The following is a 22577-nucleotide window of genomic DNA, read 5'->3' as shown; positions in this document are numbered from 1 at the left end:
CTTTCGACTTGATGGAAACGACCTTGCCAGTCGGTTGATCGTCTGTGCAATGTGCATACTTCTATACGTACATATGTATAATACGGAGGCACGTAAAACGTGATGACTCGATGTGAAACGTGATGACTCGATGTAAAGCCTAGATGATACAGTACTTTAAATCTCCGTGTGAAAACACTCAGTAATGAGCAGTTATTTATTACCTAACGTTAAGGATACCGTAATTGACCACGGCACAATCGCTAATGAGGTGTGATTTCGGCTCTATTGTGTCATTTGGGATGAGACGCTTTGAAAGGTTAAGCATATGCGTCTATGGGAAAAACACCAGTGCAGTTCACATTTCTACACGCATTCACTCTTAATACAAGCATTCCATAAACAAAACAACTGTCGTTAATTCAGAGACTGTTTAGAAAATTTACTGGGACATACTCACTGTAAGCACAATTCAAAAATATGAGCTTTTCAATTTCATGATCTGCAAGCATCGCACAACTGCAGATATAACTTCGACGGTGAACTCTTAAGCAGATTTGCACAATGTCTGCGCAAAAGCATGGTTAGATCACTCTATATATATGGAAGTATTTATAACTTTATTTAGATGTTGTTATAGTAAACGACATCAAAAGGAAAACGACATTAAACGTTATTTGATCTGATTGCGAATGGAGTTTTGCAGATGCTTGTAAAGCAGTCCCATATGCCTCGCGCTACTGTCTCATCTGAAATAACAATGGCTAGGCACGCTACGCCTCGTATACCCTCGGCACGCCTGATTTGTTGCCGTTGTCAATTAAGGTAATCTGCAGGTGATCGGCGTTGAGTGCAGTGTGTTCGCGATACTTAAGCTATTCCGGCCATCACAACATAATTCACATACTTAGTTTCATGTGTTTCAGCTGGAAGAAGCCGACACACTGCCGTTTGATTGTCGACGAACAAGTGATTCTTTGAATTTTGGTGTGAAAACACGGAATGGAGTTATTTTGTTACTATGTACAGTATTGAAACCACTTAGAACTCAGCAGCTGCAGTTTAAAGTGGAGCAACCCCGAGCGAAAATTAACCCCATTCATACTGGTCTTCATGCGAATCATTTCCCAAACTCCAGCAATTTATGGGCAATTAATCCCGTTCCTTCCGTAAGAAATACATCAACCGCAAACGGCTGACGTCGGGCACAGAACAATGTAGGCCATAAAAAGTCTTTACTAAAACTTTGGAAACAAGTTTATACCACTATATTTTATTTGTGCTCCGCGGAAAAGAACTAGAAGATCTCGTAAAATTCGGACTTCAAAAAACAACCGGTAAAATTTTTCGCACAGTGGACTAATTGGCAGCTGAGAGAGTCGCTAAGCGGAATTATTCATCATCTTCTTCGCTGTCATCCACTTCCTCACTATTCTGCTCTTCACCGTCTTCCCACGCGGCCGGCAGAGCTTCGGCCAAAGCCCGCAGCGTAATGGTGGTCAGCTTGGTAAGATCCAGATCTTTGAGGCTCTCCGCCGTCCACTGTTTCCCACGGTAATGCACCGTCAACCGCGGATCCGCGCTCTGATAATTCTCCAGAAACTGCACGCGACAAACATCAGTGTTAAAGCCCTTTGCACATTTTATTTAAATTAAATTGATAACAGTTGTTTTGCGACGTCCGAAATCCAGTGCGTAATAATAATTCTGCCCCGATCAAAATATATAGTTTTTATTAGGAGAATCCATAGCCCGATTTCCACAGTTGGATGTATTTAATTTCCTGTTAAAATTATATAATTAAAAAGATAAATACAATGTTTCTCGACGTCCGAAATCCAATACGTAGTAATAATTTTGCCCCAATAAAATATATAGCTGTAATTAGGAGAATCCATAGCCCGATTTCCACAGGCGGATATATTTCCGTTTACTGTTAATATTATTTTGACTTCAGATTCGGTTTTCTCGCGAGACTCTACGTCAGAAAAGTAGAATCCGATCGGTAATTTTTAGAACTGTTGATCGTTAACTACCCTAGGCAAGTGCACCGCACTGAAAGACCGAAGCGAAGCGGGAAACAAAATTAAATAAACACTTTATCAGGTTAATCTTTTTTCAAAATTCCAATTTTCATTTATTATTTTTTTGTTTTCTGTGTTCTTTTATTATTTTTCGTGTTCGTTAAATATAGTTTTCAACATTATTTCCCTCTTATGAATTTTAAAATACGAAGGCGTGACCGACATGACCGATGTGACCGACAAAAGGCCCTTTTTCTTGAACACCGAAGACCTTCGCTTCGCTTCGGTCGATGATTAATTCATTTATTTTCTAGCTCTTAGATAATGGTTTTCACCTCCGTAACCATCCGGCGCAATGCTGCGGATCCCGTGCGAATCCATTCCGCCAGATATTCGATATCCAACCTCTCACGCGACAGATGTGTCTCATAGAGACCCCAGATTTGTTCGGCCATATCCGCTGCATCCAGTTTGATCGTCGCATGCGGAATAACGGCTTCCATCAGGTCGTCGCAGCTGAATTTACACCGGCACAATCGTAATTCCTCGCAGAACCCCGCCCACGCCTTCAAAACCGTCGCCAGACGCGTGATACCCCTCTGCAAAGTCAACCGGTCCTCAGGCTGGTTCTCCTGCGGAACAATCTCCTCCCCAACGGGAAATTCATCAGTATCATCCCAGTCGAAAGACACCCGGTGGAAGACGATCGTCTTGATGCGGAGGGTCCGCAGCATCCGGCCCATCACCGTCATGACCACTCCCACATCCCCGCCACCGACATCCTCGACAATCAGCCGTTGTGTGGAATGATCCAGGCACTTGAGCAGACTTCCCACAGCGACGTATATAACACCCGGGTCCATGTCGAAGGATACCCGGACCGTGTGGGAGCTGTCAGCCCCGGTCAAGACGGTATTCCACAGCGGACACACGCGGCGCAGTTGCAGACGGCGGACGCTGTCTAGTGACTGGAAGATCTCGCGCAGCAGATGCGGCTGCGTGGGAATCCGGGCGTCTGTCGCCGGCTGCCCGTCATCGGCGTGATGTTTGAGTTTCTTCCGGGACGGCATGCCGGCGTCATCTTGCTGATCATCCGCCCGGGAGGAGTCGTTCTCCAACACGATATCCTGCTCAGTGGCCTGCCGAACCTGACAAATACAATAATAATTATTATAAAAAAATACCGTTCGAAGCGTACGCGAACACAAAGTACGTACTCACATCCCGAACGGACAACATAAATTCTTGTATTTGCCGTACTTCAGATGTCATATAAAGTATACTATATTTATCAAATTTATTCTTATTTTTATTTATTTGCTATCAGAACTTTCTGTTTGATTGAATCTAATTAATACTGAGTAGCCAAGCCCGTAAACAGGAAGTTTCCCAGAAAACGGTCCTGTGTATAGTTTTCTTTTCAATGTCTTATTTTTGTTTCCAGTTTCTTGTTTGTACTCGTATTATTTTTGTGTCACATAAATATTTCGTTTTTATCGAGTATTTAACCTTTCCATTTAACGATGATCCTATGAAAAAATATTATTTTTATAGTATACTTCTTATCTTTTTTTTATGTTTAAACGCATACTTACAAGTTCCAACTTAATGTACAGAATCGTTTCCAATTTTGCAATTAAAATATAATCAGTAAGTGCTGATTCAAAATTATAAAATTTATACTTAACATACCGTACAAGGAACTGTAAAATTTTTAAAATAATTAATAATCATGTAAGTATCAATACAGAGTTCAGTGTATTTACTGAATACTTATACCGTCACAGACGCACCAAATTGGCCTGTGTCGGTTGTCTCGCATCTCTGGGCTGCAGGAGTTTAGCCACCGCGTTGCGAACCGACACAACACGCACACTCCACCACGCTTTCAGTTGACGGGCACGGCGATCATCTATCCCGGTCAGCCAGTTATTCTCCGGCAAACGGCACTCGCGTACCTCGAAGGCGTTCGGCCGCAGCGCTCGTTTGGCCAGCGCTTTCTTCGACGGCGGAAAACGCACCTGTTCGACGGGGAAGAGTTCCGCTGATTGGCCGCCATCATGCTGTACTTGGACGATCAGCAGGTCGATGTAATAGGGGAAGCAGAACGCCTGGCTGAGGAGTCGACCAGAATATCATAGCCACGGAGCGCCTGAATGTGCGCGCCACAAAACTTGCACGCTGGTGTTCTCCGTCACGGCGGGGCTCATCTGCACTTCGTCGTGCCAGCTCAGGTACCCTGCGGAACAGGGGGCGATGGCAGCGCTGAAGATTTTGCCATAGCTGACGCACTGCGAGCGCTGTTCGCTGCACTGGAAATCCACGATGAGCCCGTTCTCCGCCACGTCGATCACTTCGCCGTGCTGGAACAGTCCGGTCTCCGTCAGCACATCCACACTGTTCCACCCGTACACGGGATGAGATCGGGAATTTTGCCCTCCATAAATATGCATTTTTAGATAGCAACCCACATACGAATTGAGAACCAAAACTGCAAGTATCACAAGATGGACATTATTTCAAATGATTAACTAAACTGAAAAAGGAAAACGCACAGTAAAAGTTATAAACTCAGGGAAGTGGAAACTGATTGTGAACTAACAACACGCATGAAGAAGAAGTCTACTGAAACCTGGTAATGCGCAGAAGTGAGATGCACTGCGAAACAGATTCTAAGTCTCGTACGCGGGCGGTAGGGCATTGCGCAGGCTGAATATTTACACACACGTCTGCTTTCTGCTGTCAAGGCGCGTAGCCTACCCTTGAAAACGGTGCAATGGTTGATTGTTTTCATTCGTGTTGAGGTAGATTTAATTACACGTTTCCACGGCTTGATAGTATATACAGCAAGTAGCTGCAACTGCGGCCGCGTTTAGTTTTAGGTGAACTCTCCATATCCACTACGAGTCTACGGCCTCGTCCCCAATCTGTAGCGAATCTCGTTACGGTACAGGGCACCACCGTCCCAGAATAGGAGATACGCGATACGGTATGGCGGTTCTCGCTTCGCGTATCTCGTTACCCGTGAAAAGATTAGGGACGGGGGTATGCTCCGTAACCTAATGCGTCCCGTATTCATAACTCTCTGATACGGTATCCTGCGGTATCCTTCGAACATATTAACATAAAACTGAATTGCCATTCATTACCAAATACCACATAATACTGATTGGGAGGAAAAAGCGAGGCTGGGAAAAGAAGACTTGATTTTGCGAATTGTTATCCGTATGTACCACTTATTAACCACTACAATTATTATTATTGTACGCTTGTCAAAATAAATTGCGCGGATGGCTTGAAAATGCAACTGATGTCTCATCAGTGCACCACCAACTGCGAAGTGTGGACTATGATGCCAAACGAAAAAACTTTCAATCCAGGGAATAAACATTTCACAATTCACACTAGGAACTAATTAGAATGATGGCATAAAAACAATCAACCCAAGAATCTAAATTCCTGAAACAAACTTCGAATTTTTCACCACACATAAAAACACACAGAGCACACATAAAAACTGGTAAACAGTGCGATATGCGATCGGAGCGATGGGACGCAAATACAGCGATATGGGGCCAAAGCTGAGGATTCAATACAGGAAACCGATAGCGAGCCCAGTTTCGATATGCGAAGCCTGTACTGTACCTTGGTGGCAAGCACCAAAGAGTGTCCCATTTCTGTACTGCAGCGAAACTAGCTAGTAGCTACGGTGCTGTATCGTAACGAGATACGCTACAGATTGGGGACGAGGCCTACGAGTACCTTTCAGCTTCAGGCTTTCGTTATCTTTGCCCCGTCCCGTCCACTGTATCATGCAGCAGTTTACAATTTACAACGGAATAACTGACCTGAGAGAATACTCGCAACGTTTGTAATTATATTAATTTTATGCTGATCAATTCAACAATTTATTGGCAATTGTTGCCGATTCTGCCACAGTCCGCATACGAACGATTTACCCAGCCTCGTTCAAAACACATCCGGTCGTCGGCACAGAACAGCGTAACGCATAATTAACGGTTTAGCAAAGGCCTGGTTTAACTATAGCGTTACACTTTAGTATATGCACTATGGCAGAAAAAAATACGACAAATTTGTCTCAGGCAAAAGTAAAACACACCGGTGAAAGCTAATCGCGCAGTGAACCAACTGGCCATTGCAGCGTCATCTGGCAGGAATTATTCGTCATGCAACTTCATCATAACACTGGGTATACCGTATACTGTTTCGCGAAAACTTCCCATTCTACGGGCAGAACTTCTTTCAAGGCGCGCAGCGTGATGGTGGTCAGTTTGGAGGTGTAAAGATCGTTCAGACTCTTCTCCGTCCACTCTTTGCCACGATAGTGCGTCGTCAGTCGCGGATCACAGCTATGGTAACCCCGGAGAAGCTAGACGACGAACATCCAAGTTCAAATCTTAATTTCCGCATTTTTTTCATTGTGTTCTTATTCGTTTCCTACATCCTTTCCTCGGCCAAAAATTAATAATTCTTATTACTGTTAGAAATTATATTACCAATATAATATACACTAATGATGTGTCATGTACTTGTGAACTATGACCATTGTCTTACTAGCTGATCTATGAGTGTACGGTGCACCCAGGTCACCAATCCCCTTGTTTATCAGATGTTTAGGTGCAGTAACTTACTAATATCGTGAATGTACCGTGTGCTATATAAGCAACCAGCTTGTATAACGTTGAATGAACAGAACATAACAGAACAACACCAGTGTATGCGACGCTTCCGGTTTCTGTTCCCGTGACTATAATTATCTCATAATATAAATTCTAACAATTACTAAAACTTGCTGTAGTAAATTAACAACTAACAACTAAAAAAGAATAACCGCATGCGAAGACTCGAGCGATTTACAGAATTTTACCTCGGCAACCATCTTGCGAAAACCTTTCGACCCGGTGCGAATCCATTCGGCCGTTGCCTCTCGATTCAACCCCTCACGCGACAAATGGGCCTCACAGACATCCCAAAACTGTCCGGCAATATCCACTGCATCCAGCCGAATCCTCGCCTGCGGAATAACGGCCTTCATCCGGCCGCTGCAACTGAAATTGCAATGCCGCAGCCGTACTTCATCGCAGAACGGCGCCAGTGCTGCCAGAGCCGCCGCCAACCGTCGGATAAACACGCGCCCCACCCCCTTATACGCCTCCGCAATGGGAAACTCTGTCAGCCGATCATCCGAGTTAATGTCCACCCGGTGGAGGATGAGCTGGCGGATGTGGGCATGCCGCAGCAACCAGCGACAGACGAGTACCGCATGGTACAGGAGCTCATCGCCCACCTCCTCGATAATCAGGCGTTGCGTGGAGGGATCGATGGCCTTAAGCATACCCCCCACAGCGAAGTACACCCGCAGGAAGTTCCCTGGGTCCGGGCGCGAAGAGGGGTTCACTGCGCTACATCGGTCAATAAAATACCCGCAAAATTTGACCGTTGTCGGCGCCGGTTAAGACAGAACTCCACAGCGGACGCACGCGACGCAGTTTCGCACGCCTGACGCTGTCCAGTGAGTCGAAGGTCTCGTGTAGCAGATGCGTATCCATGGGAATCACGCATCCGTTCCCATATTCGGGGGTGCGGCGTTTTCGGGGTTTTGCGCTTCCCAACAGCGTCCAAAGACGGCATTTCAGAGCCATTCGGTTGGTCATTTTCCTTCACCCCGAACAGTGCATGAAATTTGCGGATCACATCGTATTCCATTCTCTGCCAACCATTACGAACAACACCAGAAAAAAGTTGTCGCATGTACGTGAAATAAACACCAAAGAACTCTGTGAGATTCAGTAGCACTGAATGATTTCATTAATTTCAAAAGTATTTGTTCCATACGTACGTACAACTGCTTAATTTAATGTTTTGAAGTTTGTACGTATTTTCATCATACGGCATCACACGTATGTCCTTTAATGCCGCACTTGCATTAAACAAAAAAACATCATTAAGCGCACCCGGTCGTCGGGCTCCGGATAGCGCGGTAGGCGATAAAAACTCATCGATAAACATTCCAGCAAACACTGAATTCAAGTAAGTACAATATTAAATTTGATCTACAGTACGTACGTGCATTCCGGTAAAAAAATTACGACCTATTCAGTTTCGCTCGCTACCAGCACACCGATAAAGTTGTACACCGTGAACTAATTAGTGACAGCTAAGAGCTCGTTAAAGCGGAACTATTCGCCATCGTCTTCACAGTCGCCAATTTCGCAGTTATCCTGCTCATCGACATCTTCCTCAGCGACGGGGGCGCCAGACAACACCTCCCAACGCCCGCAGTGTGATGGTGGTCAGCTGGGAGACATCCAGATCCTGGAGATTCTCCTCCGTCCACGTCTTGCCACGATAATGCGTCGTCAATCGCGGATCACAACTTTGATAACCCTCCAGCAACTGCAAACGATCAACGTCGACATTTACATCTGTTTTCTTATTACCATAAGTGTTATTTCTTATCACATTTTATTTTTATCAAATCGAACTGTAATTTTCTGTCGACGACTAGTAATACTATTACCGCAGGCAAAACCGACAATTGACCAATTCACATATTCAACCACGTGGTAAACTAGTCACGTGGTTTCCGTCTCGCATTTTCAGCAGGTGTAGATCGCTGTGTACAATATGCAGTTACAGCATTGCTTTCGACACTAAATGACTAGGTGAAAATCGTAGGAATCTGGATATCATCTCATAAAAAATGTTTTTTTACTGCGCTTTATTTACTCAGTCGCTAGTTTCGACCAAAAAATTAATATGAGTGGTGGAGTCAGTCAAACAGATCATTCGCGAGAAGATTCAAGTGCGTCTACCAGCACGGATCATGCTGGCTAAGCAGTTGTCAAACAAGAAGGTACGATCACAGCTGAACGCAAATATATTCACGAATTACAAAAACATTATAATAATTAAATGTAGAAGCTTAAGCAAGACTTGCTTTCATTTTTGTTTTTTTCTTAGAAAAACCGTTGTGTATGGCTCGGTGTGCCACTGTGTGTGCAGAGTGGCGATGAGCAAGGCCCAGAAAACATCCACTGTATGCTGGTGTTTGACTTCCGCTCCATTGCTTCCCTACTGTTCATGGAAAATCGTCCACGTATGCGACTACGCGTACATTTTGTAGATTTATCCTGGGGCTTACATCTCAAAGATAACGATAGCACAGCTGAATTGGCATCCTGCGTTTCGAAATCTGCTGCAGCCAGAAAACGAATCCACCATTATGCAAAGCAAAAACTGCGCGGCGAAACTCAGCTGTTGAAGAATTAGGCCTGTGTTTCTTAACATAGCCTGTATTAAAGAGAAAATTCCTGGCGAAATTTCCAAAAAATATGTAGCTATCAGGCCCCTTAGCCAATTAAAAAAATTTCACTTTTTAAGATCAGAAAAAAAGTGAAAGCAGTGAAATACACAACAAATGCAGCAGCAGTCTGTACAATCTACACCTGCTGGACGATATTAGACAATCGACCAATAGAATGTTAGTCCGTCCTTTATGTGAATTGGTCAATTACTTTTATTAAAGAAAAAGCAGCCCGATCAACGTATAAGCGGCTGCATTTGTTGAAGTTACCGCTAATTATTCTACGATACCACTTCATGCTAGTGACCAAGATTTAAAATGATAAATTGTACTGCATTTTTCTACTGGCTTTTACCTCAGTAACAACATGGCGAAAGACTGCGGATCCGGCGCGAATCTTTTCCGCAAAATACTCCAGCTCCAATCCATCACGCGCCAGATGCGCCTCATAGAGATCCCAGAACTGTTCGGGAAGATCCGCTGCATCGAGCGGAATCGTCGCGCGCGGAATAACGGCGGCCATCTGGCCCATGCAACGGAATTCACACCGCCACAGCCGTAATGCCTCGCAGAACGCCGCCCAAACCTTCAACACCCCCGCCAGACGCCAGATATTCTGCATCACATCCTGACTCTGCTCCTCCGGAACAATCACTTCATCCGCGATGGGAAAGTCAACACTCTCACTCCACTCGAAGTTCACCTTATGGAAGACGATCTCCTTGATGTGAAACGTCCGCAGCATCCGGCCAATCACCGTCAGGACCGCCCCCACCTCCCCGCACCCGACATGCTCCACGATCAACCACTGTGTTGTAGTGTGCAGGCATTTGAACATACTACCGACCGCGCCGTATACGCCGATCAACGCCGGGGTCATCGCGAAGGACACCCGCACCGTGTGTACGCTGTCGGCGCCGGTCAAGACGGTGTTCCACAACGGACACACGCGGCGCAGTTTCTGACGGCTGGTGGTGTCCAGTGACTGGAAGATCTCACAAAGGAGATGCGTTTCCGTGGGAATCCGGGCGTCCATGTCCGGCTGCTCGCTATCGGCGTCGGTTTTGCGTTTCTTTCGGGACGGCATGCCGGAATCATCGTGGTCAATGTTCTCCCGAGGGCACTCGTTCTCCAACGCGAAATCGTTCTCGCGTTTCTGTCCAACCTGACGAACAACATAATCAAAGCATCGCCGTTTAACATATCTGTACAATACCATGCATCCCGAGCGGGCACCATAAAGCTCTCCATTCATTTATTAATTTTGGATTACTTACTGTACAAACTAATATATCCTGCATACGTATACCGGTATACGTACTATTTGGTTTTATTTGATATTCATTTTTACTATTTAAATTCTCCGAATATACACCAACTTTTATCGATTACCTATATTATGGCCTTATGGGTACTATATAATTATTATAATAAATTTTGTATGTGTACAGTATATTGTACATTAATTTAGCAATTGATTAACACTCGCTTAAACATAGCCTCCCCTTACGATTAAAAAATTATTAATTCTTGATGGAAAGACCTCATGATCAGTCTCTGCAGTCTGCTTTGTTTTACTAATAACGTCTGCTTTGTTTTCCTAACAATAGCAAATAAAAACATAAATAAGCTGATAAACATAATAAAAATGTACTAGCAGTTATTTATCAGATTTACCATTACGCACCAAATTTTTTTTCGTCAGCGGCCGTGCATCACTGGGCTGCAGGAGCCTAGCCACTGCGTTCTGCACCGAGACAACACGCACACTCCACCAGGCCTTGAGCTGACGACGACGGCGATCATCCGTCCCGGTCAACCAGTTATGCTTCGGCAAACGACACTCCCGCACCACGAAGGCGTTCGGCCGCAGCGCTCGTTTGGCCAGAGCTTCCCGGGACGGCGGAAAACGCACTTGCTGGCCGGGGAAGAGTTCCGCAGATTGCCAGCCACCAGGCTGTATCTGGACGATGAGCAGGTCCACATAGAAGGGGAAGAACATAGGCTTGCTAAGCAGCCGGCCAGGATACCAGAGCCACGCAGCGCCTGGATGTGCGCGCCACAAAACTTGCACGCTGGCGTTCTCCTTTACGGCGGGGTTCTTTCGCAGTTCTAAGTACCAGATATGGTACCCCGCGGAGCAGGGGGCAGTGGAAGCGCTGAAGATTTTGTCGTAGCTGACTAACTGCGAGCGTTGTTCATTGCAGTGGAAATCCACGATCAGACCGTTTTCCGCCACATCGATCACTTCGCCGTGCTGGAAAAGACCGCTCTCCGTCAAGACATCAACACTGTTCCACGCGTACACGGGATGAGATCTGACATCTTCCCCTCCATAAATGTACATTTTTAACTAACAACGGCACACAAAATTTGAGAACCAATACTGCAAGTACTGCTAGGTGGAAATTTTAGACTAACTAAACTGAAAAGTAAAACGTACAATAAAAGTTATAAACTGCGTGAGTGCAAACTGATTGTGAACACTCGCACTCGTCTATGGTTTAATTACACGGAGTGTTCTTGTGTGCCGCGAAGGCGCAGCACATGGTTCGTTCCAATCTGGTATAGAACGGTCTGGTATTCATGCAGAATGTTTTCTACGCTTTGTTCTTCCTTTTTCTTAAGCACACAAGTGGAGAGAGTTACTTTTCAATTGGTAAATTGAATTTGAAAGAATTGAGGATTTCCGATTTCGCAATAAAAATTCGCAGCACAGCCAAATCACGCTGCCAGACTGGGAGGCTGCCATTTGTTCACCAACCGGAAGCGGTTGGAATTCGTAGTTTTAAAGTTTTCAGTTCATTTATTTCTACTAACTGTTTCAATAAGTGAAAAGCAAAACAAATTTTCTGAGGAATTCAGATTAGGTAGGAGGAAGTCAGCTGCTAGTGTAATGTTCCATGAATTTTGAATGATTAAATGTGCCTCCCAGGCACATGGACGAGGGCGAGTGTTAAGCAGTCTGCTGAATTCTAATGCGATGCACAGAAGTGAGCTTTCTGTAGAACACTGCGAACAGTACAGACTAACAGCCTCGCACGCGGGCGGTTGGGCATTGCACAGGCTGAATACTTACACCAGTACAGTTACCAGTTATGTCTGCTTTCTGCTGTCAAGACGCATCCCGGGAAATTATACAGTGTTTTATATGCAGCCGTTTATAACGGAATAACTGAGCAAAAATTCGCAACCCTTGCACTAATGGGTCTTCCCACTATTTATTGGAAAATTAATGCCGCTTCTGTCCCGCGTATGGCGGTCTACCCAGCCTCGTTCAACCACATCCGGCTGTCGGGCACAGATGAGAAATAAACTCTTTATTTAGTAAAACTCCAAAACTTCAACTACGAGTATAGCGTTACACTTTAGTATCTGCACCCTGGCAGAAAAAAACTACAAATCTGTCTTAGTCAAAAGTAAAACACAGCGGTGCAGGTTTTCGTGCCGTGTAGCCGTGTACCAACTGGCCGTTGCAGGCTTGCAGCGTCATCTGGCAGGATTTTTAACCGTCACCTTCATCGTAACACTGACTATACTTGGCCCTGAAAACTTCCCATTCTAAGGGAAGGACTTCTAGCAAAGCTCGCAACGTAACCGTGGTCAGCTTGGAGATATCCAGATCGTTCAGATTCTCCTCGGTCCACTCTCTGCCACGATAATGCGTCGTCAGTCGCGGGTCACAACTCTGGTAACCATGGAGAAACTAGGCGACAAACATCCACGTTTAAATTTTAATTTCCATATTTTATTTAAGGGAAGTGACCCGGTATAAGGTACCAATTTCGTGTACATTACGTAAGACGCGGTACAATAATGTACCGTACATTCACAATGTTGCGCGCGCAAACGTTTTGACACCACTGCATACAAATCATTTGGCCACAATCACCAGTACCGAATGAAACCAAAATATGAAAAGAAGTGTAAAGAATGCGGACAATAAACGTTTTTATAAAAATACATGTACCCAAATTTGGTACCATGTGCCGCATCACTTCCCTTGAACCAAGCAAAAAGTGCAATTTCCTAAGATAATTCCAACTTGACCTCAGACAGAATTTCACAATTCTCATCACCAAAACGTGAAGTAGTAAATTAGTGACTAACAAAAATTAAATTAAACAATAAAGCAAAAAATATGCAACAGCAAATCAAATACCTCCGCAAGCGCAGATCGAGTTACACATAAATGGTGTTTGGTGGCTCTTTACCTCTCTTTTCGCTACCTCTAATTTTGCTCCAGACAAAAATGATTATTTGTGTTACCGAAACGTAAAATAACTTAATAATTAGCGACAATCAAAACAATTTAATGCCATAATAAGCAAGAAACTGGCAAGTACGACCGCATGCGGAGATCGAGCGACGTACTTGTATACGGGGTTTTAGTGACGTTTTACCTCCGCGACCATTTTGCGGAATCCTCTTGACCCTCTGCGAATCCATTCGGCCACTGCCTCCCGACACAACCCCTCACGCGACAAATGGGCCTCATAGATATCCTAGAACTGCCCGGCAATATCCGCTGCATCTAGCCGAATCCTGGCTTGCGGAATAACGGCCTTCATCCGGCCACTGCAACTGAATGCACAATGCCAAAGCCGTACTTCATCGCAGAACGGCGCCAGTGCTGACAGGGCCGCCGCCAGACGCCGGATACACACCCGCCCCTCCCCCTTATACGCCGCCGCAATGGGAAACTCGGTCAGGCGATCATCCCAGTTAAGGTCCACCCGGTGGAGGATGAGCTGGCGGATGTGGAGATGCCGCAACAACCAGCGAATGACGATCACCACATGGAATAGGAGCTCATTGCACACCTCCTCGATAATCAGCCGTTGCGTGGCGGGAGCAATGGCCCTGAGCATACCACCCACCGCGAAGTACACCCGCAGGAAGTTCTCCGGGTCCGGGCGCGAATGCGCAGAGGGGACCATTGCGTTGCATCTGTCGAAGGAGACCCGGACCGTGTGAGCGCTGTCGGCGCCGGTCAAGACGGAGTTCCACAGCGGACACACGCGACGCAGTTGCTGACGGCTGACGGTGTCCAGTGACTGGAAGATCTCGCGCAGCAGATGCGTCTCGGTGGGAATAACCCGCCCGGTTTCAGGCGGTGCGTCGTCGCCGGGGTTTTTGCGCTTCACACCGGCGCCCACTGACGGCATGCCAGAGCCATTCGGTTGGGCGTTTTCCTTTGCCTGGAGCTCTGCGATATATTTGCGGATCAAATCGTAATCGTTTCTCTAAACAACATCAGAAAAGAGTTGCAGCGTGCACGAGAAATACATAGCAAAGAATTCCACGACATCCATTTGTTTTGATAGAATTTTAATTGCGTTATGTTTGTTCTATAAAGCTCCTTTTTCTTTATTAATAATCAACGTGGCCAGATCAGGTGGAAGAAAAACAAACACGTGATATTATTCACAACAGCAAAACTTCATTTAAACTATCCACTCCGTCCATCGTGCCAAGGATAGATGTTGCATCCGCGCTGATTTGAGCGAAAGCCGCTGGCGCAGAAATTCATGCGATCGACGCTCCGTGCTGCAGTCTTTTAAAGCCCCAACTCTTTACAATGGCGATAGCCCATCAGGCCCAGGGTCCCATCGTCTCGAAGGCGATCGGAGAAAAGATGTAGCGCCCTTGTAACATGCATAATGTCGCGATTCGTTCACCGCTTGAACAGCAGCAGCACCTGCCGTAACCGACGTTGACGGGCGATGGGAAAGGGCCATTGTGTCGACGCACGTTACCACCCATCCCAGGCCAGGCACATCCCTCTTTTCCAGGCGGATTGCGTACAACCGTCTGGGCGTTGATCTGTGGTTGACGAAGTGCCGCGTGGTTCAAGCTTAGCTGGAATTCCGGCTGAAACACGCGACACACGATATTGTTTAGTCCTCCGTGGCGCATGTCTACCGGCTGAGTAGCTGCACGATAGCCCGTGGTGTCCGAGCTTGTCCACCCTTTATGGCATTTGGTGCAGTTATGTGGTTTTCCTGCAAATATCTGCTCCAAGACGCAAACCAATAGAGATTTTCGTGTTTAGTTTCGTCATCGAGAAGATTGCCGATGTGGGCTGATGTGAAGCGTTATTCTATAAAGCTGAGCTGCCTGAAATTTTTTGAAGTTTACATTTTTTTAAATTTCAGATTCGTTAAGGCTTATTACTTAATTTTGTCTATCATAATTAATTTTCGCCAGAATTTAAAAAATGTAAAAGACATCGAAAACAACACGGTTAGCAAAATTAGGGTTAATAATTAGCAGTTTACGGTTAACAAAATTTTAAAATTCACTGCAAATTATTATTAAAAAAGCAGGAAAGTCGTCCGCGGCTTTTGTCTGTTTCTCAAACTACATTTGCAGGTATCTTCATAATTACTGTACTTGAAGACGTACTGGTATGTACCTGTACTGTGAATTACGTACCCATCGCACCCATTTCTCTTCCGTCAGTGGTTGCGCATCACAGCGCTGCAGGTACTCTATCATGTGGTTGCGAGTAGATACAATATGCACACACCGGATCGCCTCAAAGTGTTGATTGAAGGAAGTATCGGTCGGCCAATAATTCTCCCGCAAACGAGACTGCCGTAACACGAAGGCGTTCGCCGGCAGCGCTCGTTTGGCCAGATCTTCCTCGGACGGCGGAAAACGCACCTGGTTGACGGGGAACAGCTCGGCGGCTGACCAGCCATCATGCTGAACTTCGGCAATGAGAAATGTGATGGTGGCACACGGGTAAAACAGGGCCCGACTGAGCAGCCGACCAGGATACCACAGCCACGGAGCCCCCGGATGCGAGCGCCACAACACCTGCACGTGGACATTCTCCGTCACCGCGGAGTTCCCGTCAATTTCATCATACCACGAGCGATACGGAACGGAATGCGGGGCGATGAATGCGCTGAAGATTTTGTCGTGGCTGACCAACTGTGAGCGCTGTTCGCTGCACTGGAAATCCACGATCAGCCCGTTCTCCGCCACGTTGATCACTTCACCATGCTGGAAGAGGTACATCCACGCAGTTCCACTGATATACGGGATGAGATTCAAAATATTTTCCTCCATAAATATGCATTCTTATTTAGCAACTGCAAGACGATAGAAACAAACGCTGCAGTCAGTACTCTAAAAGTTACGCGGGAAGAAAAAATTATTAGTAACACTGTAACGGATCGCACAGGAAGTGGAAGTTGAGTCGCAGCTTGCGGCTAGCTGCAGCCTGCAGTACAGTAAAAACTCGCTATCTTGCATCAGGGCGGTTGGCCACTGCGCTGGCTGAACACACCGGATAAGTATATTTCTGCTGTTTCCCTGTAGTTGCCGTGCACACAGCGTGTGACATACAGGTACAGACGCAGACCAGCTTGAATTATCCTCTGCTACCAGTGCAACCACCCCCGTCATGCGTGTGCTACAGTGGTGACGCTTTTCTCTCCAGGCCACTGCAACTTGGGAAGGCTGGGGAAAAAGTCCAAAGTTGTCGTCGATTGCGCTGCCAGATACTGTGGAATATTGCGCCCATCGTCGTCACACTCCTCTTATTTGCGCACGATCGTTCTTTTAAATTACTGTTTTCCAGTATATTTGTTCGTGGATCATTTCGGGCGAGCAATTTATCCCTAAGCAGCATGTCGGAGCAGAAGCGTGTGGCCATTATAGGCTCGGGGAACTGGTGAGTTTACTGGTTCTGCTGGGGAAACTTTCTCCTGGCATCCCTTTTTCGTATCCCTGCCTTTGCGTGCAGCTTTTCACAAGCGTCTGCTTCTGAGCGATAGTGGGTTGAAGATGTGTGATTTTGTGATGCAGGGGCAGTGCCATTGCGGCGGTGATCGGGGGGAATCTGCAGAAGGAGCAGACCAAGTTCCACCGTGAAGTGCGCATGTGGGTTTTCGAGGAGATGATTAACGGGCGCAAGTTGACGGAGATTATCAACCAGGATCATGAGAACGTCAAGTACCTCCCTGGCCAGAAGCTCCCGGAGAATGTCGTATGTCAGCGTAGTAATTAATTTAAAAAATTATAAACCGAAACGAAAACATTTATTTTCGAAAATTTTGTTCGAAATCGGAAATACGCACGATTTTTCGATTGTGCTTGGTTATTCTGTTTTTATCTTATTTTTTCTGTTCTCAGCTGGGTACGCAGGACTTTTTTATGTGTTTGCACAGCTAGCTGAAGCAGGAGAGAAAAACTGTGTCGGTGAATTAAATTACTCATCAAATTTTGGTTTTTTTCATTTTTATGTTTATTATTTTATTTTATTAAGAATTTGTTTTAATTTTGACTCGCTATTCTATTTTTTTGTCTCGTTTTGTTTTGATTTTGTCTCGTTTTGTTTTCATTTGTTTATTGATTTTGTCTCGTTTTGTTTTTTTTATTTTTAGGTTTTTCATCCTGTTTTATTAATAATATTATTTTATAAATTTTTTATTTCGTTTTGTTTTTTTTATTTATTGCAGTTTTATTACTCTTGTGATTTACGTTAATTCGTTAGTGGTAATTTTCTCTAACGCTGGTTTGTGGTCTGTACAGACTACAGAACGCTTTTTGTTTGTTTATTTCTGGCCGTTATCATGTTATGTAACAGTTCCGCAGTCCGCAGTTTTTTTCAGTGGGCTTCCGTTAGAATTTAATTACTTTAGTATTTGTTTTGTAATTTTTGTTCAATTTTTTATGCGGTGTGTTTCTGTTATTAAATTACTATTTTTGTTGTGGGTAGCCAACAACATGTCGGAGTGCGTTGAATCGTAGTATAACGGCTAACAAAACAGATGCGTCATATCCAATATTAGCCGTCTTTACATTTACAGACACTACGGGTAGTGTTAATAAAAAGTATTTTTTACCCTGTGTTATTATCCCTGTTGCTGCGTGCAGCGACTAGTGTACGCCGTTCATTTGTCGGTAGATCGCCGAGCCGGACATCCTGAAAGCAGCGGAGGACGCGGATCTGCTGGTCTTCGTCCTGCCGCACCAGTTCATCGCGCGCAGCTGCAAGCAGCTGGTGGGGAAGGTGAAGAGCGGCGCCATCGCGCTGTCCCTGGTCAAGGGTCTGAATAATCCCGAACCGGGCAAGATCGGGCTCATCTCCGACATCATCAAGGAACAGCTGGGCGTCGAGGTCGGCGTGCTCATGGGCGCCAACATCGCCAACGAGGTGGCCGCCGGATCCTTCTGCGAGACCACCATCGGTACGGTTGCAATCGTTTTGTAATTAAATAGCAGTTTAGATTTGAATTAATTTGACAAAATATTTATTTCACCCTCCTTAAGTAGGTTCGGTTGATTAAATTAATTTCCCATTAATATCAGCTTATTAAGGTTTAAATAAATTGACAGAATAATTATTGTTTACTCTGCTTACGTAGTTTCGGTTAATTAAATTAATTTCCCAGTAATATCAGCTTATAATGGTTTAAATAAACTGACAAAAAAACTATTTTTCACCCTTCTTACGTAAGTTCAATTAATTAAATTAATTTCCCATTAAAATTTCACTTTAAATTTCAGTTAATTCATAAGATAATTTTTTTGTGTTTACGTATCTGTAATCTAAAAAGCAAGTAAAAAGGACAACAATTTTAATGCAAATTATTGACGGCTTTTGTAACAAGTTGCTTTCATAACATTTTTGACCTCGGCCACTACTCACTACACTGCAAAATCACCTCTTTGCTGCAGTATCCCTTATTTTCGCTAGTTGGATGTGGCGTAAAATAAAACTGATGCTTCAAGAGCGCTCATCGTTATGATTACCCATTTGTCTTAAATTTAATTTATTACTAGTTTTTTTAAAGAAATTTCGGCGTACCTGATCGCTCCGCACATTTGAACTTTTTATATCAGGCTAATTTTTTACATCGCCTTGCTCTTGTTTGACCTGTACTTGCAGTAGCCAATATTTTGCCTACTGTGGCATATTTTCGGCTGTTTTCTTGTCTAGCTGTGAAATTTTACGATCGGCTTCGTCATTATCAACTTAATAGTAATTATTACGCCTTAAGTTGGAATATTTTCACAAATTTCAGCTTCATAGGTTTTTTTTATTATTTTTATAATTAAGTATTTTACAGTAACTGTTGTTTATAAATAAAAAGCAATCACATGCATTGTTTTGTTGAAATGAATTTTCTTAGCTGTTCGTGTGTAAATTAAATAGATTGGTATTTTTTTAAAACAGGTTTGCGTTTATTTGCATGTGTTACTGACGCATTGTTGGAATTTTTAGCCTTCAAGAATGTAGAACACGGCCGATTATTCCGCGACGCGATTCAGACGGAGAACTTCCGCGTGACGGTGGTGAATGACGTGGCCAATGCGGAATTGTCAGGCGCATTAAAGGTAATTATCCAAATTGCCGTTAATGCATTAAATGGCGTTTCGGATCAATTAAATGGATATTTAATGGATGAATTAAATTGTCAGTTAAACGCACATTTATTGTTGATGGTCTGATTGCAACAGAACATTGTGGCGTTCGCGGCGGGATTAATTGACGGACTGTATGGAGAAAAAGCCGGCAACACGAAAGCGGCGGTGATCCGACTGGGAATCATGGAGATGATCGATTTCGCCGAGAAGTTCTTCCCGGGCGGATCCCGCGAGACCTTCCTGGAGAGCTGCGGTGTGGCCGACGTCATTACGTCGTCCTTCGGCGGACGCAACCGCAAGTGCGCGGAGGCCTTCGCCAAACAGCCCGACAAGGTTGGCAAATTTGTTCTGGCAAAATATTAAATTTATTCGTGATTTTTAAGATTATTTTCAGTTAATAATCTGATATTTAATCCATTATTTTGTCTGTATAAGCTTTTATGATTTTGAAGTTATTATTTATTTATTTTAATCTATTAATGATAAATTGTTTTTCATTATTAGGTTGATTATTTTTTGGATTATTCCGATTGTTTCTTTTTACTTTCGATTATTTTTTGATTTTTAAAAGACTGTTTTATACGGCAGCTGTAACTAGTAGCCTTATTAAGCAGTTGACACGATGTTGTGTAGAAAAATATCGTAGTGCATTGGCTGTATTTAAGGGCAATAGGACGGGTAGATTCCGCCGTTCATGGATCGCGAATTGAAATGCCGTTAAATTAAAATCTTCTGGAGTGTTTCTGCTTTTTGTTTTCTAATAATTAATAACAATAGGAAGAAAATAAGTTTCAGAATTGGATAAGTTGAGCTGGTTGCATGCGTTGATCTTGTAATTTTTGGAAATAATGATTGTTTGGCTTTTCTACTTTTAATTCCTGTGCAGTTCGTTGTTTTACAGATGTTAATTTATTTCTTTTAAATTGTTCGCGAAAATGTCATAATGTTTGCTTTTTTTATGATTACTGATTATTATTTGGCGGGAGTAGATTTGCAGTAGTTTCTGCTGTAGTCATCGCTGGAAGCAGAATGGTAGAATTCAATGGTGATCGTTCTGTAAATAGTAAATACAGCGGAATTAGCTGACTTTGTAGTACGATGGCTATTACGTGGGCCTTTAAACCTGCACATATGCAAACAAATATTTTCATAATTACTCCCAGTTTGTAAAAAAAATTTTACACCATTACAGTATTATTTTTTAAATCGGTATTTTTAATTTTCTTCTTGGCTTCTAGTTTTGGTTAACTTCATGAATGTTATAGTTTATTGAAAATTTTGTTGTTTGTCGGCGCCATCGATAATTTTTTGTTGTTTTTCCAGCTGTAATTTTGCACGAGTGTGTAAAGTGCAGATCATGTTCTAATTATTGTAATTTTATTTTTAGAGATTTGTGATTTGCCTTGTTTACATTTGTAATTTTGTACAGATAATTTTCCAGTTGTAATCTCATTTCTGAAAATTTGTAATTGGAATTATTAACAGTGTTTGTAATTTTGTACAAATTTGTTCCGATCAGCTACTTTGTGATTGTAATTTCATAAATTGTCGTGTACAGAAAATTACAAACTAGTAATCTGCACTTTTTTTAATAATTATTTGGAATTTTTTACACATGATTTTCTGATGAACTCATTTTTTGATATCTGTTATTGGGTAGTTATTTTGTAATTCTGTGCACATTTGTTACGATCAAATACTTGTTAAATTGTAATTTAATGCATGCAAATAATAAGTTTATACTTTTTGTAAATTTGTACATTTGAAGAACTTTTATTTTTAATTTTCTGATAAATTTATACTTACTTTTTGTAAACTTGTATGTTGTAGAGCGTTATAAACTCTTTTTATTTGTACTTTTCTGGGTTCAGCCGTTAATTGACCCGTTGGGATGTATTTGTTTCTTAGACGGTGAAGCAGCTGCAGGACGAGATGCTGAACGGGCAGCTGCTGCAGGGCCCCGGGACCGCCGAGGAGGTCAACCACTTCCTGAAGGCCAAGGGCCGCGAGAACGAGTTCCCCCTCTTCACCACCGTCCACCGCATCTGTGTCAAGGAGATCCCGGCCAAGGAGCTGCTGGACCACCTCCGCAACCATCCCGTCCACAAGTGAAACACCCCCCGTTCTGGACGCGGACTGGTTCCCCGTTGTGTGACACCTTTGCGTGTGTTTTGAGGCCAAAATGTTGACGAATGTTTCGGGTGGCGAGATGTGTCCCTTTTCTGATCAAGTGCCCATGATACAGTGTCGGTCTGTTTTAAGAGTTTAGCATGTTCTGGTTAAATTATCGGGAATTTTGTAGGTGGTGTTGGGTGTTGATTGTGTTTAATAGTGGTGAAGTGTTGAGTGTTGTTTTTTTGCTCCCGGAAGAACTGATCGACTGAAATCAAAATCGTTTGCTACAAGTAAATTGATACTCGAATTAATCTCCGATTTATGCCGCATTTTTATATGTGTCGTGGTGGCCGATCGGTCGGTTGCGGATCAGACTGCTAAGCCTCTGCTTCCAAACGGCACATTTACAATTGAAAATATTAACCTCGTTACTAATTTATTTTTTTCTTAATTTGATTATTTAATTAATTATTATTACTTTTGTCTTTTTCTGTTTTATTGTTTTTTTGTAATTTTTCCTTGATTTTTTATTAGAAGTGTTGCAGACTCATGAGAGGTTTGTTTTATTTAAGAACGAAAAAATTTCAGGATAATGTTCATTGTTCGCATAATTCGGAAAAATAAACGATTTTTGATAAGAAAGTCATGTCCACGAGAAAACAGGTTACTCGGATGGCAATCGCTCATACGCGTTAGGCGATAATACTTAATATGTGTCTTGAAACGACCCTATCTGTATGCGCCAC

General features: G+C 43.6%; 4 protein-coding genes across 6 annotated transcripts; 1 reads left to right on the top strand and 3 right to left on the bottom strand.

Moving 5' to 3' along the window:
• Positions 1–1078: 1078 nt before the first annotated feature.
• On the bottom strand, positions 1079–4136 carry LOC129599702 (uncharacterized). Its single transcript, XM_055498012.1, has 3 exons — positions 3797–4136; positions 2339–3151; positions 1079–1581 (listed from the first exon to the last, which is right to left on the bottom strand). Exons 2-3 carry the CDS (start codon positions 3071–3073, stop codon positions 1372–1374), a joined length of 945 nt encoding a protein of 314 aa, XP_055353987.1. The 5' UTR covers positions 3074–3151; positions 3797–4136; the 3' UTR covers positions 1079–1371.
• Positions 4137–7838: 3702 nt separating this feature from the next.
• On the bottom strand, positions 7839–11751 carry LOC129599700 (uncharacterized). The gene is made up of 3 exons (XM_055498010.1): positions 11018–11751; positions 9686–10495; positions 7839–8420 (listed from the first exon to the last, which is right to left on the bottom strand). Exons 1-3 carry the CDS (start codon positions 11675–11677, stop codon positions 8265–8267), a joined length of 1626 nt encoding a protein of 541 aa, XP_055353985.1. The 5' UTR covers positions 11678–11751; the 3' UTR covers positions 7839–8264.
• Positions 11752–12605: 854 nt separating this feature from the next.
• Positions 12606–16507, bottom strand: LOC129599704 (uncharacterized). Of its 3 annotated transcripts, none has more exons than XR_008691948.1 (3): positions 15769–16507; positions 13734–14576; positions 12606–13036 (listed from the first exon to the last, which is right to left on the bottom strand). XR_008691948.1 is itself a non-coding variant. In XM_055498016.1 (2 exons), the coding sequence occupies exons 1-2, from the start codon at positions 16408–16410 to the stop codon at positions 13836–13838; spliced, it is 1383 nt and encodes a 460-aa protein (XP_055353991.1). In that variant the 5' UTR covers positions 16411–16507; the 3' UTR covers positions 13561–13835. The 3 variants fall into 3 exon arrangements, 1 of the variants encoding a protein (XP_055353991.1); XR_008691949.1 differs by having other exon boundaries at positions 15778–16507; XM_055498016.1 differs by lacking the exon at positions 12606–13036 and having other exon boundaries at positions 13561–14576.
• A 301-nt stretch (positions 16508–16808) lies between these two features.
• Positions 16809–22126, top strand: LOC129599697 (glycerol-3-phosphate dehydrogenase [NAD(+)], cytoplasmic-like). Its single transcript, XM_055498008.1, has 6 exons — positions 16809–17017; positions 17152–17332; positions 18254–18536; positions 19574–19686; positions 19810–20049; positions 21625–22126. The coding sequence occupies exons 1-6, from the start codon at positions 16974–16976 to the stop codon at positions 21826–21828; spliced, it is 1065 nt and encodes a 354-aa protein (XP_055353983.1). The 5' UTR covers positions 16809–16973; the 3' UTR covers positions 21829–22126.
• The last annotated feature ends 451 nt before the right edge of the window (positions 22127–22577 follow it).

The sequence above is a fragment of the Paramacrobiotus metropolitanus genome, unplaced genomic scaffold (assembly GCF_019649055.1).
Source record: "Paramacrobiotus metropolitanus isolate TYO unplaced genomic scaffold, Prichtersi_v1.0 Parri_scaffold0000153, whole genome shotgun sequence".
NCBI lineage: Eukaryota > Metazoa > Tardigrada > Eutardigrada > Parachela > Macrobiotidae > Paramacrobiotus > Paramacrobiotus metropolitanus.
Note: the sequence above shows the minus strand (reverse complement) of the source record. Positions and strands in the feature narration are given on the sequence as shown.